The sequence below is a fragment of the Delphinus delphis genome, chromosome 14 (genome assembly GCF_949987515.2).
Source record: "Delphinus delphis chromosome 14, mDelDel1.2, whole genome shotgun sequence".
Taxonomy (NCBI): Eukaryota; Metazoa; Chordata; class Mammalia; order Artiodactyla; family Delphinidae; genus Delphinus; species Delphinus delphis.
The window spans coordinates 78,766,392-78,782,156 of NC_082696.1; the positions used below are offsets into that span (position 1 = coordinate 78,766,392).

Genomic DNA, 15,765 nt, shown 5'->3' on the forward strand with positions numbered 1-15,765 from the left:
AAGGGCCCTATGAAGACCTTCAGATGGGCTATCCAGCTTTCACCCTTCATGGGACTTGAGTATGTTATTATATGTCTATTTCCAGAATGAGTTGAAGCATTTTCTTGCTGAAAAGCTATACACCCTTTGTAGTCACTAGAAAGCTGCTTGATTTTGTGTTTCCAACCTGGGGCATCCCAACCTTTATATCAAGTGATTGAGGCACACACTTTACAGAAACCTTTATAAAAGAACTTTGTAAGGTGTCATCTCTTATTCAAAAACTACAGTTTCTGGAAAGGTCAAAAGGAGGAATTAACATCCTTAAATTAAAATTAGCACAACCTTCACAAACTCTTCGAGTTCACTTGGCCAGAGGTACTCCCACTAGCCCTTATGGCCATGCTGTCCTCTCCCTCAGGCACGTACCGCTTATCCTCCAATGAGCTGGTACCTGGGAGGCACGTATTTAGAGACTGCATTTCTGACACTAGACTCTGCCGACTGCACGCAGACAGGGCAAAACGCGGCAAGGGACTCACGTACTGTGCCCAGTCCTATCACAAGAGGTCAATCAAGACCACCCTCCCACGGAGCCTTCCTAAACAGCCTCTTCATGATCCTCGGCCAGGAGATTCCAGTAACAGGAAGAGATCTCGGAGGAAAACTGCTCTTGAATCTCGCTGGAAGGGGCTTTATCAGGTACTGTTAACACCAGGGAAACAGTGAAACCCCAGGCAGTCAATATTCGGGTTCATGCCTCTCAACTAAAAAGGCAATTCACAATTGCACACAACTGGAAAACTACTCCAATATGGGACCTCAAACTCAGTACTCTCGGAGATCTTCCAGAAGCCAATCTCGGGAAGCAGACAGCTAGCCCAGACCTCTGGAACAAATAGAGGGCCACAAATAGATCTTGGTCTGCTGTCGGACTAAGAGACCTATCTAATTGCTGTTTTCTGTTTTGTCTGTTTGTTTATAATCATTCTTCTCATTTTCTAAAGACCCCTTGCTGTCATCCACCCGTAATGGACGCTTTTCTCTTTTCCCTCCTTATTGTAACTGTTAGGTCAGAACACACTCATTCTAATGCTATCCTCAGATTATCCTGAACAGTAACCGCTGCCCTCAGTCTTACTGACTGCTGGATATGCTGTCCATCACCGACCCCCATGATAAAGACATCAGAATTACAGCTGACGGTGTTTCCATTTGCGCCTATGTGGACAACTGACCTTAAATCAATCTGTGACTCTGCTAGTGTCCCTCTCTCCCAGAAGAAGAACCAATTATTACAAGCTACTGATTGACCCAAGGTAATTTTAAATTTAGATTCAACGATCTTCACAGCACGATGGGCCAAATATCACTTGGAAGAGACTGAGAGAGATCCAGATATGTCACCCAGCTAATGTAAGGCCCTGGCTCCAACTTCACGTCGTGAACTCCATTTTTTCCTGGATTTCCACATCCCTACTGGATACTGCTTCCTTTGTGGCCATATTGCCTGGTCCTGTTTGCCTCAGACTAACATTTCATGCACTTCAGGAATAGTATTATGAGACTTGTCTGTATACAGAGACCCTAATTCTATAAATCATCAAAGCTGGAAATCCTGGCCCAGACATGGGTGCCAAAATGAGGCCATTCTTGATTATTCAGGCACACAACCTAGGGGAATTACTGACTGATTATTTATGAGAACAGTCAAAGCAGTGTCCCCATCGGTAGGAACCATACAAATAGAAAAGATGGGAAGAAACCTATCACAAACTTTGGCAGAAGTTATTAATGATACCAGATGGAACAGAGATCAGTCTCAACACATTGGCATGAGTAACAATGGACAATTGCATTGCTGTAGATTCCTTATTGGCTAGCCATGGTGCTGTCTGTGTCATTGCTTATACTTCTTGTTGTACTTGGATCAATGAAACAGGCAAAGTGGAACAAGCTATGTATCACCTTAAGGAAAAGGCACATGACTCTCATGTTCTATTGGATTTGTTCTCTTGGCCTAGGTGGAGCAGTTAGGATAACTGGTTCCAAAGCATTTTACAGGGATTATTAATTCTTGGTTTTGTCATAGTTAAAGAGAAACCAAAATGGAAGCCACAGTTTGAATACAGACCTAGACCAAACACTTAAGAGTCATCTAATCAAAACTTAAAGCTGTCCTGATTTCCCTGAAATGATGACTCTGACCTTAAACAAAACTTAAGCTTTCTTCATGTCAGCATAACCTAGCAAATCAGCTACAGTAAAAAAGTAAGCTTATGTAATACTACCACTCTAAAAGGAATGTAAGTTTCTGGCAGCCAATTAGAATCACAATACAAAACAATGTACCTCCTCATGCTTTATAAGCTGAGCTGTAAGTGCTCAGAGTGGAGCTTTAAGCCACTTTTGGTTTGGAAGTCTCCCTGTTTGTGAACGGTTTGTTTCTCACTTAATAAAATATTCATCTCAAGTAAAGCTCTCTGAATTTTCTTTTGACACATTCTATCCAGAGTCTTAAATGCTTCTACATTCGTTCTCTCATCAGTTATCTCCATGATGATACAACAAAAAGGGCAAGAAGATCTTGCAATGCAGTTGGCCATGCAGACAGCTGAGCCATCTCCAAGCAGTGAAGACCTGGATCTCTGGCCTTCCCTGAATTCGTCAACTTCCAGCAAATGAGAGAACTGTCAAAAACAGGGGCCAAGAAACTGAATATACAGACAATGGCCAGACTAAACATAAAAATAGAACTCTGAGCCACCATCTTCAGCATGCAGTCCAGGAAGCCAAACAACCCCTATGGCAGCAACACAAGATGTCCAGGACTTGATTAATAACTGACAGCTTCGCTAATTTTTGCCCTTGGTGTCAACTGAGGACCAACTGGGAAAGCCAGATACGCACCCCCTAACCAATCACATACGATGCCCCGCTTCTAGTAAGCCCACCTACAGTTTCCCCAGGCCCACACCTACCCCCTTCAGGCACACCTTTTTTCCACTTTATAGAAAGTTTTCCCGCTCCTCTGCCTGCTTCTGACACTCCGCCAAACACAAGTGATGGTGGCTGACTCCCTTTTACTATAGCAAGCTCTGAATAAAGAGCCTTCGCTTGTCCCCACTTGGGTGATCTTTATTTCCACACAAGATAATCCATGAGTTGATACTTTTTGAAGTTGTATATAGGATAAGTATATTGGTCATTCATTTATACTATCTTCTCTACCTTTGTATGTTTGAAATTTTCCACAATAAAATATTTAAAATATTTCAAAAATGTCAATGTCATTAAACAATAATAACAGCAACAGAGAATGACTCTATATTAGCTATACATTATTGGAAAAATTGGGGAAAATGAAATTGTATCATATATTAGACAACCGTATTAGACCAACGTTAAATTTCCTGAGTGAATAATTTCGTATGGTTATAGAGGAGAATGTCCTTGTTTTTAGGAGATAATGTTGAAGTACTTGAGATAAAGTGTCATGATGCCTGCAACTTACAAACAGTTCATGAAAAAGGATGTGTAGGTAGAGAAAACAAACGAAGCAAAACATTAACAACTGGTGAAACTAAACGAAAGGTACTGAGTGTAAATTTAATGTTCTTATAATTTTTCCATTGGTTTAGACTTTTTCAAAATAAAAAAGTTGGTGCAAAAAGAGCACAATAAAATACCTGTAATATTACAAAAAAAATAAAAGCAAAAACTCCCAGATCCTTATCTATACATTTTTTTAATGGAAGGATAACTGAAAAAAACTAATAATAGTTAACTATATCAGGGAGGAGCAGACAGGATGGATGAGAGGGGACTGAAAACTAGATTCTTCAGAATGTACACTGTCCATAATGTTTTAAAAAGGTACTTTGTAAATTACTGTTATATTCCAAATAGCCTGTCAGTGATGATTTTCATTTCTTGCTTTACTTGAGTATTATTTAGTAGTGTGGTATAATATCTCCTTATTTATTAGTTTACCCATCCATCCATCCATCCAGGGGAACTGGTATACAGTTACTGTTTGTAAATGCACCTAAACATTACAAGATTGTCCTCTATTGTTCAGAATACAGCTTTTATTGTATTCTTTTTCTGCATAATTGCTCCTCGTCTGACAGTGATTTAATATCTCCTTATTAGTTTATTTTCCTCATTTTGACCACTTTTCTCTAACTATCTGGGACGTACTCTTTGATGTTATTCTTTGGTACAAAACAACTGGGTTCATTATACTTTGTAACATTTTTCATTGTATAGAGATGTCGTCTTAGGAACTGAAGATTACAAGAAGTGAAGTGATGAAGAACAAAGATTCTCAATGAGAAATTACAAAACCAGTTCACTCATATACTATTGACTGAACCCAAATACCCTCAGACTGGTTCTTCGAGGGCTAAGCAGATAAAATGAAAGCAAGCGATCCCCTGGAAGTCTTCTTGCTAGTATTTTAAAATTTTTTATGGGGTGCAGAAATAACTTGCATTCGGTCACACACTTGTGGTAAAGTGTCATGATGCCTGCAACTTACAAACAGTTCATGAAAAAGGATGTGTAGGTAGAGAAAATAAACGAAGCAAAACGTTAACAACTGGTGAAACTAAACGAAAGGTACTAGAAAATGCTGGAGCCAGTATTCAGATCATGACTCTGTCCCACCAATCAGAGTCAAAGCAGGAAGCCTTGGAGGTACAGAGTGACAAAACTGATTCATCTTGTCAGATTCTGCTAAAGCCTAAAAACCTTACAATTCTGTTTTGAAGCTGGCATGGGTCAGCTAATACAACTCAAGGCTTGCCAAGTGTAGGAAACTTAACATGGGGGTCTCTGCATAAGACCCCAAATGACTACACTTCCAAAACAAAACTGAATCGGAAATAAACTTTGCCATCCAGATGAGAATGCCAAAGGAAATTTTCTTGACCTTCCCTTTCTCACATATGTCTTGATCTAATGATGAACTACCACAAACCAGCCTTGTGGCCAACTCATGCTACATGCAGGAGTCTGAAATTTTTCAAGGATGTAATTTGAAGAGGCCTCAAGTTGGATGCATCCCGAAGAGAATGGCTCAAGGAAAAAATTATCAGTTTATAAAAGGATGAAATCATATCCCTACATTATGCCCGATTTAAAAAATTAACCCCAGGTGGTTCAAGAATTCAACCGTTATGATGGAAACTTCAAAAGTATAGTGAATGTCTTTAGACCTCAGGGCGGGAAAGGATTTCTTAAGCAAGACACAGAATGTACTTACCCTAAAGACTGATAAATCTGACTATACTAAAATTAAGAATTGTATTCATCAAAAGAAACCTTAAAGAAGGCGAAAAGACAATTTAAACTAAAAAGATATTCACAGTATACACCATTGAAAAAGAATTAGTAAGAGATTAAGGGAGAATATATGAGAGAACTTTCATACACTACCTTATATCCTCAAGACTTTTTTTTTACAATATGTATGTATTATTATGTTGACTTTTTAAATTAAATTGAATAAAAATATCCACAAGTTAGATTCAATATCTCCTCTCAGACAACTGCTGAGGCCTAGATGATGCAGATGAGGGAATTCAGTACATTAGTACCATCCCCCTTATGTAAATAATCGACACTTTCCGTGAAAAATATTTAAAAAACAAACACTTCGTAACTAATTGTAAGAACAAAGTCGTTTGTACAGCAGACGCTGTCTATTCTAAAACAACTACCAAACTTGTAGAAATGCACTAGGAGAAGTATAAGAACACGGTGACAAGTATAAGAACATCGGTGACACGCCGATTTCAGGACATGATTTCCTGCGGCGAGGGAAGGAAAGGTCTCCACCGACATCTGTTTGAAAGGTGAGAGAGCGGGACAAATGTGGGAAATATTAACATCTTGTTAAATGGGGGGTGGGGGGTACATGAGTGTTTATTATACAACTTTTTTAAATGTGTGAAATCTTTCACAATTTAAACTTTTAACTAAAATTAACATTGGGAAGAAATGTGCATCAACACTCGTCGTCTCTTAATTTTGGAAATAAACGAGATTTGTCTCCACTTGCTACGTTTCTAGAATGCCCACGTCTGACGTCTGTATTATAAACACGACGCACTTGTTTGAATGATTCTGAAGCGGTAACGAACCAGAGGCAGGAGATGAAAGAGAAGATGCACATTCCACGAGCCCGCCCTCGGCCTTACCCTCCTCGGGCGCAACCTTTGAACCTGGACCGGGCCTGGCTGGGACCCCGCTCCAGCCAACCACACCGTCCATCAACCCCGGCGCCTCGGGGCCGGGCGTTACCTGACCGGGCGGCGTCTCCGAGAGCCGCCGGGGTTCCGGGCGGAGGAGAAAGCGGGGCAACGCCACGCGTGGCGGTACGAAGAGCCCCCGGAGCCCTCGCCCACAGGGCGGCCCGGGAGCAGGGCGCAGGCGCACCGGAGGGGGCGGAGCCGGCCGCAAGCCGTAAAGGGCCCAACTTCGCGCCTCCACAAATCCCGCGAGAGCTGCTTGCCCCTTACCCGCTGGCTGCCGGTTCGAGCATGGTCGACGACGCGGGCGCCGCCGAGGGCCGGGGGGACGGGCTGCTGGGGTTCCTATTTACGCCGCCACGGATTCGCTCCCGGCCGTGGTGGTTTCCTGTGCAGGAGCTGAGGAACCCGCTGGTGTTTTCTTTGGAGGCGTGGCTGGCCGACTCGATCTTCGGTGCGCGACCCGGGGCGTGGTGGTGGCCCCCCAGTCGGGAGAGGCCGCCGAGCCGCGCTCCGCAACCCTTTCCGGACGCGCGGGCCGCGTGTGATGCGCTGTGCCTGGCTTCCTGCCCTGCCCGTTCCGTCCCCTTCGGGCCAGCTCCTCCTGCCCTTCTCCGTGCCCCGCTCAGTCTCTCCTTTCGCGTTCAGGCCCGGACCGAGCCGTGGTTCCGGAAATGGAGTGGATGAGCCAGGCCCTGCTGACGGTGGACGCAGTTCACGCCGGGAAGTTGGTGGAAATCACCGTCTTCGGGCGGCCAGCTGTCCAGCGCCGGGTGAAGAGCGTGCTCCTGAGCCTGGCGTCGAGTCACCGGGAGAAGCGTGCCCGAGGTGAGGGGCATGGAAAACGTGCGTGGGGAGGGAGCCACGGGGGAGCCACCTGGCCATACCTGGTCTGCTCACAGCCTCCGTCTTCCCAAAACTCCCAGTATGCTACACGTGGTCCCTGGGCATCCCTTGTGAGTGGAGTCCAAGCAGGACCCTGGGAAGGTAGGCTGAGATGGGATGCATTCAGGCCCCTCACTGCCCGTGCCAGCCTCCGCTTGGTCGCGCCGCTGTTTCCAGGTCCTAGGTTCAGAGCTTCCACCCCGAAAAATGATACTGCCAGCACACATCCACCCCCATGAAGGAGTAGTTTGAAGCAGTGAGTATTTTTCCTTCTCCAGCTGAGAAGATGGAACAACTCGAGGAGTTCTTGAAGGCCCAGGCACCACGTCCCCAGGTCCCCCAGAGTCCTGTTGCATAAGTGTTCTCCGGGGCATGAGAACAGTCCTCCTTCTGCTACTAAAGTTCAGGAGAAGCAAATATCCTTAAATCTGTGCATTTATTTTTTTCCTGTATCTTGATGGACAGTGGTTTGATTCTTTTGCTGCAAACGTGAGTTTGTAGTGCCATTCTAGTAAATAAATGAATTTCCTTTTTTCCAATGCCATAAAGATCTTGGCTCACTCAAAATTAAGCAAATTTATAAAAGATTGACTCTGTTCATTCATATCTTGATGTGAGAGGCTGATAGGTGGAGGGTTTATTTTTGTTTTCTTCTTAGTTTCTATCATTTTGAAACTACTAACCCTTTTATGATTTTATGGTCAGAGTCAGGCCCTCATGCACAGGGGGCAGAAATGCAGGGTCAGTCTGCTTTGGGTTTCTTTTGCATCATTTGTTCTCAAACTTTAATGTGTGTAAGGATCACCTCGAGAGCTTGCTAAAACACAGTTTCTTAGCCCCTTTTCCACTGATTCTGATTCAGTACATTGAGCCCATGAATATGCATTTCTAACAAGCTGTTAGGTAATGCCAGCGCTTCTTCTCTGAGCCTCTCATTTTTAAGCAGGTGTTTGGTTCGTGAGTAGCAACCAGTGGGCCCGTGTGTTTTCTTGGAGTGGAGTCTCTGACCATGCACGTGGGTGGGCATGCCAACATGCAAGCTGAGGCGATCAGCATTCATTCTGCTGGTGCTGTGATTTACCAGAAGGAGCCATGGTAATGGGCAGCTTGTGCATTGGCAGGTGGCCTTCCAGCCGGCTGTCTCCTCTGCCCCCCTCCCTAAGCAGGTGTCCTGCATGGGCTGGGTTGTTTTTCCATTACCCTTTACAATGCTATGACCAATCTGTGCAAAACAGTTCCAATCCCATGGTGCTTCCACTTTCAGGAAGCAGAATTCTTGGAGGAATGATTGCCAAGAGCTCTGTGGCGTTAGACACAAAGTTGGAGTTGATTTAACTCATACAGTTTCTTCACCCCTTAGCAGTGATGGATTCTAGCCGTTTGCAAGGATTTTAAACACACAGATACACAAATCTTTGATTACAAGGGATATTGAACGTTATTCTACTTCACGTTTCTGTTAAATGCTTTTATACATTTTTCTTTATTCATTTCTGTCATTACTTCTTTCAACTCTGAAGATAAGGATTTTTATTATCTGTAAAAGCTTTTGTAACAAATAATGGTCCGTTACACCCAATACTGTCCACCCCTTTGCTTCTCAAATTTTTTGCATACAGAAAATTTTTATTGTATGTAGTTAAACCAATTACTGTTTTCTGTGTGATTTTTTCCCCTCATCTTCCATTTTACATTTAAGCTTAGAGTGCCTACTTTTTCTCCTTTTGTAGAAATTTGATGAATATTACTACAGGTTTTTCCTGGTGGGATTTTTACGAAATCATGAAATATTTTTGACTGTTCAACATTTGGAGGAAGAGGATTATGCTTAATACTTGTCCAGTTTTCCAGAAATTATTCAAAACTAAGTTAGTAAATGATCCTGTTCTCTATCCTTTATACACGTTAACATATTGAAGTCTTAACCCCCAGTACCTCAGAATGTGACTGTATTTGGAAATAGGGTCTTTAAAGAGGTAATTAAGGTAAAATGAGGTCATGTGTGTGGGCCAGTATGACTTTTTTTAATAAGAAGAGTAAATACAGACACAGATATGTGCATACACAGAGGAAACACCAGGTGAGGACACAGCAAGAATACGGCTATCTCTGCAAGCCAAAGAGAGAGGCCTCAGAAGAAACCAAACCTGCTGACACCTTGATCTTGGACTTCTAGCCTCCAGAACACTTAGAAAATAAATATCTGTTGTTTAAGCCACCCAGTTAATTATTTTGTTACAGTAGCCCTAGCAAACTAATGCAACATTTAATATCTAAAAAGGGTAGTTGCTCTGTCATTCTAACTTTCAGAATTTGGGAGTAATATTAGCTATATATTTATTGATAAGAGCTTGTATCACATACCAGGCCCTTGAGCTAAGCACCAAAGTAGGATTCTTAGAGCCTAAGTAAATTGCTGAGATCACAGAGCTAGGACTTGGGGGTGGGTGAGATTTGAACCAAAACGTTGAGTCTAGGATCTTACCTCTATAATATACTTTCCCACGTGCTTTTATTTTTCTCCACAGCTGAATTTCAGCTCATTCTCTTTGTGTGTGTGTGTGTGTGTGTGTGTGTGTGTGTGTGTAAGAGGAATTAGAATACACTTAATTTGTTAAGACTCCACAGTATTTGTTATTCTATTGAGGGACAAGACAATGTTTTTTTTTTCCTAACAAGTTGCTAAGGTAGAAGTATCTACTAGTACCACACTGAAAAATAGCATTGTTGATTTTTCTGATGATAAACATACTTACATCCTCAATATTTTTAAATAAGGCAATTTAAAAAGTATTAAAGTAATTACTCAAAAAATCTCACTGCTCATATAGTCCTTTCTAGTAGCTTTCCATTACTCCAAATATTTCTCTATAATTTTAGTAAACATCTTATTTATGTATAGCATTCCATTCATACCAAAACCATGTTCATCCACAGTGTGAAAAGATTCATCAAACAATACAAAGGGGACACATGCATGTAGCCAGCAGCCAGAGAAGAAAAGATACTACCAGCACTCCAGAAGCCCCCATTTTTGCATCCTCCCCAAGGATAACTACTGTTGTGACGTAACTATAAATGGACTCAATCTAAGATTTGTCCATGTTGCCAGCAGGTGTAGTTCCATTGTATGAATAAACCTTAATTTAGTTTTCCGTCCTGTTGATGTGCATTTTGGTTGTTTCCTATTTGGACTTATAATGAATAGGGGTACTATGAAAATTGTTGTACATGACTTGGTGCATGCATGTGTGCATTTCTCTTGAGTATATGTCTGGGATTGGAATTGCTGGATTATAGGACGTGCATAAGTTCAGGTTGCTAAGGTGATTGAACCAGTTGACTTTCAGCAGTGTATGGGACTTCGAGTTGCTCTACATCTTTGTCAACAGTCGATTTTTATTTTGGAGAATTTAGGTATTAGTGCTATTGCACTGCAGTTTTAAAAAATCTAATCACTTAATTGGTTCCATAATATAAAATTGTGAGTGTACAGTTCGCTTTCTTTCTTAGTAAACTTACGAGTTGTGCCACCATCAGCAGAGACCCGTTTGGGAACATTTCCATCACTTCACAAAGTTCCCTTATGCCTGTTTGCAGACAGTCTGCTGGCTGTCTCCACAAAGTTGCCTTTTCTGAACATTTGAGATAGGTAGAATAATATTCAATGTAGTCTTCTACCTCTGACTTCTCTATCTAGTTGGACTGTCTCTGCTTTTTGATTGGGGGATTTAATGCATTCTAATTTAATGTAATCATCAGTATGATTGGATTTCTGTCTGCCATTTTGCTTTGTTTCCCATCATGTCTTTTGTTTTTTTTCTCCATTTTATGTTAGATAAATTTTTATACACTTTTTTTTTAAGATTTAATGTTATTTGTTTTTGACTGCGTTGGGTCTTTGTTGCTGCGCATGGGCTTTCTCTAGTTATGGCGAGCGGGGGCTACTCTTAGTTGCAGAGCGTGGGCTTCTCATTGTGGGGGCTTCTCTTGTGGAGCATGGGCTCTAGAGCACAGGCTTAATAGTTGTGGCACACGGGCTTAGTTGCTCCGCGGCATGTGGGATCTTCCCGGAGCAGGGCTCGAGCCCATGTCCCCTGTATTGGTGGGCAGATTCTTACCCACTGCGTCACCAGGGAAGTCCCTGTGTACACTTTTAAAGTGATTTTTTTCGCCTTTGTTTTGCCTTAGGGATTAATAAAATACTCATTACATTCTGCTTCAGATTAGTGAAAAGGAGGGAAAGAGGAAGGAAAAACAGTTGAATAAGTGGAGACACTATGTTCTTAGATAGCAGAGTCAAGTGTTGCATGTTTGTGGTCTGTTCTTCCCAGAACTCAGTGCAATTCCAATTATAGTCACAACCAGTTTTTAGGGGCTGAGGCTGTAGGATGAGAGTCCTTAAAGTCTGATTTTACATGTGATTCAGAGGGACCCAAAAAGGCTATAATAAGGTTTTTTTGGGCTTTTTAAAAAATATTTATTTATTTTTGGCTGCGTTGGGTCTTTGTTGCTGTGTGCGGGCTTCCTCCAGTTGCAGTGAGCAGGGTCTACTCTTTATTGCAGTGCACGGGCTTCTCATTTCAGTGACCTCTCTTGTTGCGGAGCACAGGCTCTAGGCACGCGGGCTCAGTAGTTGTGGCTCGTGGGCTCAGTAGTTGTGGCTCGTGGGCTCTAGGAGCGCACGCTCCAGTAGTTGTGGAGCATCGGCTTCATTGCTCTGCGGCATGTGGGATCTTCCTGGACAGGGCTCGAGCCCGTGTCCCCAGCATTGGCAGGTGGATTCTAAACCACTGCGCCACCAGGGAAGTTCTATAATAAGGTTTTAACTAGGGTCTAGTAAAATATTCTGATTAGGTAAATAGGGCAGATGTGTTTTAACTAAACCGAAGTACGCAGGTGGACATATCAGAAATAGCCTGTCACTTATGCTCCACAGCGATGTTCCCAAGATTTCCAGAGAACCCATAAACAGCTGAAATTGTATTCTTTGATACCTTTAGTGAGCACACTCAAAGACACTGTCCACACTAAATTATTTGCTGCCAACCAGTTTACCCTGCCCCCAAAACGTGTAGACAGGATTCGCTCTTCTCAAACTGCCTGCAGTCTTCTTCCTTGCTTACAAATCCTGCTTTTATTTTTTGATGTTTCCTCATGGTTAGATCTAGGTTATATATTTTTGGCAAAAATACTGGGTAAATCATATTTTGTCTTTCTCAGAGCATCACATAAGGAGGCACATGGTTTGTTTTGGTTTTTCCCCACTCTTAGTGATATTTTAAAAGGCCATGTTTTGATTAGAAGTGTGGAGTTGAGAAATTTTGATGAGGGAAATAGTGCCAACCTGGTGTAACTACAGTGGAGTGGCAGGAGGACCTGGGGCAGACTGTCAGCGTGTGCTCCACAGCTGAGCCCAGACGTTTTCCACACAGTCTGTCAACAGTGAACCTTTTTCTTTGGTGCCTCTAGTCAGCCTATTCAACAACTGTTCACACTGGGGCTTCCCTGGTGGCGCAGTAGGTAAGAATCCGCCTGCCAATGCAGGGGACACGGGTTCGAGCCCTGGTCCGGGAAGATCCCACATGCCGCAGAGCAGCTAAGCCCGTGTGCCGCAACTACTGAGCCTGCGCTCTAGAGCCTGTGAGACACAACTACTGAAGCCCACATGCTGCGAGTACTGCAGCCTGTGCGCCTAGAACCCATGCTCCTCAACAAGAGAAGCCACCGCAATGAGAAGCCCGCGCACTGCAACGAAGAGTAGCCCCTGCTCGCACAACTAGAGAAAGCCCTTGCACAGCAACAAAGACCCAATGCAGCCAAAAATAAATAAATAAATTTTTTAAAAAACTGTTCAGACTAACCTCTTTACTAGCCCTCATACATTTTACCTGCAAAAATGTACAAGTAAGAGTCACTGTTTCCAGAATTCTTTAGTTTTTTTTAACTTTAAATAATTGAAGTATAGTTATTTATAATATTATTATTAGTTTCAGGTGTACAACATAGTGATTCAATATTTTTATAGCTTATACTCCATTTAAAGTTATTACAAAATAATGGCTATATTCCTCTGTGCTGCACAAGAGATCCTTATTGCTTATCAATTTTTAAAAAATAAATTTATTTATTTATTTTTGGCTGTGTTGGGTTTTTGTTGCTGTGCATGGGCTTTCTCTAGTTGTGGTGAGTGGGGGCTACTCTTCATTGCAGTGCCCGGGTTTCTCATTGTCGTGGCTTCTCTTGTTGTGGAGCATGGGCTCTAGGCGCACGGGCTTCAATAGCTGTGGCACGTGGGCTCAGTAGTTGTGGCTCATGGGCTCTAGAGCTCAGGCTCAGTAGTTGTGGAGCACGAGCTTAGTTGCTCCACAGCAGGTGGGATCTTCCCGGACCAGGGCTCAAACCTGTGTTCCCTGCATTGGCAGGTGGGTTCTTAACCACTGCGCATCCAGGGAAGCCCAGGAAGCTCGCTTACCAATTTTATACATAGTAGTTTGTATCCCTTAATCCCATCCCCCTATCTTGCCCCTCCCACTGCCTTGTCCCAACTGGTAACCACTAGTTTGTTCTCTGTATCTGTGAGTCTGTTTCTGTTTTGTTACATACATTCGTTTGTTTTATTTTTTAGATTCTACATATAAGTGATAACAGTATTTGTTTTTCTCTGACCTATTTCAATAAGCGTAATACTCTCTAGGTCCATCCACATTGTTGCAAATGGCAGAATTTCATTCTTATGGCCAAGTAATATATCATTGTGTGTGTATACATATATATATACACACACACATATATACATATATATAAATATACACACCACATCTTCTTTATCCATTCTTCTGTTGATGGACACTTAAGGTTGCTTCCATATCTTGGCTATTGTAAATAATGCTGGTATGAGAATTGGGATGCATGTATCTTTTCCATAGGAGACTTCTGTAGTTTCTGCCTTCGTTCCTTGACAACTTCCATGAACGGCCTTGGGCCTCAGTTCCCAAACAGAATCTTCCTATCTAATCTCCATCTTCTTTTAATGGGTAAAATACATTCTTCTGTGTATATAGTATCCATGTCGTTTAAGGAATAAAATGAGCACTACAGCATACCTTAATAGAATAAGATCAATATTTTGGGAAGCCATCTGTATACACCTTTTCCCTCAACTAATTTTGTATGCATTTTAATAAATTGCAAGACTGCCAATTGAACAGTGAGTAGGTTAGCCCTCTCAGATATTAAAACACTGTATAAAGATACATAGTTAAAACAGTGGGGTAGATAGAAAAAAAATAGAAAAAATGACACACATGGACGTAAAATAGACTGGTAATCTTGAGTTTGGGTGAGTAAAGCCAAAGTAGCTTTTGTACCATGTAGTACGAGGATAATTGGTATGGCTATTTTGTAGGGCAGTTTGGCAATATAAAATCTGAAAGGGGCTCATTCTTTAACCAGCAGTTCCACTTCTAGGAAGTTCTCTTAGGGAAATATTCCAACGTGGACTCAAGGATGCACGTAGAAATTCAAGACAGCAGTTTGTAATTGAGTAATTGGAGAAACAAACTAATCAACCACTAAGGGAAGGGCTAAATCAAACGGTACCCATCCTGAGAAAAATCAAGCTGCTAGAAGAAGGGGAAAAAAGGTGTGTACAATTACGTAAAAGTGCAAGTTAAACTGTTACTTCCGTAAGACAGTAAGCTTGAAACGGCAGATAGGAAGGTCTGGGGACTTTGATCTGGGTGAAAACTTGGATGTCACTGGTCCATGCCCTGCTTGGAGAGGAAACCAGTAAGGTTTTTTTGTTTTGTTTTGTTTCTTAAATCAACACTTTATAGGCATAAGGAGTTTTACCTAAGTGTCATCACATCTAAATGCTTTTATTTAAAGTTCAGTCTCCTTTTCTTGGCTCATCTCCAACCAAGGATGTTTACTGTATCTTACCATTTTCTTTCATAAAATCATCTCAGACATGTCTATGTGTGTATATATAGGGTATATTAAACCTAGTTTCAGGATAGTCACAGACTCCTAAATGTTCCATTGGTTTGCTACCTGCTGTTCAGTAATCTTTCTTGTAAAGGACAGAATTTGATGCTCTGGTCATGTGGGTACTACCCAGAGGGGGGAAAAATCAAGATTGAGTCTTAATTCTACTCTGATGTAGCCTCAGTTGAAACTTTGAGTCTGCATTGATTTTGAGTCTAAATGTTTAAGGTTCACTCAGCCTTGCCTCTTCTGAAAATAGTTAATAGCCTATTTGTAAATTCAGCTTTGCATCTTTATTTCCCTTGTTATAAACTAAAGGCTTATTCAAAATTGGAGTCATCATTACTGGTGACCAAAGGGTCTACAATAGACATACCACTTCCTGCTCTTTAAAATTAGGTTTCCTTGGATTTTTAAAATGAAAATTTTCATAGCACTAAATTGACTTGTGCTATTTAAAAAAAAAATCCTAACACCCAGCTGTCAACAGTTTACTTCTAGCCAGGGCACCAGCATCCCAGCCAGCAGCCCGGAACAGGAAGCCAAACTGATAGAGATGCTACTTCTCTCTGCGGTGGTACTCATAGTACAACATGTGAGTGTATAAAGTTAACATGTTGTACATCTTAATTTACACTGTATTATATGTCAAATA

The 15,765-nt window shown here is 41.9% G+C and overlaps 1 protein-coding gene across 1 annotated transcript; it reads left to right on the forward strand.

Annotated features, from left to right (window-relative positions):
- The first annotated feature begins 6,508 nt into the window (after positions 1-6,508).
- OOEP (oocyte expressed protein) lies at positions 6,509-7,681 on the forward strand. The gene is made up of 3 exons (XM_060030639.1): positions 6,509-6,690; positions 6,885-7,064; positions 7,400-7,681. Exons 1-3 carry the CDS (start codon positions 6,528-6,530, stop codon positions 7,477-7,479), a joined length of 423 nt encoding a protein of 140 aa, XP_059886622.1. The 5' UTR covers positions 6,509-6,527; the 3' UTR covers positions 7,480-7,681.
- Positions 7,682-15,765: the final 8,084 nt, after the last annotated feature.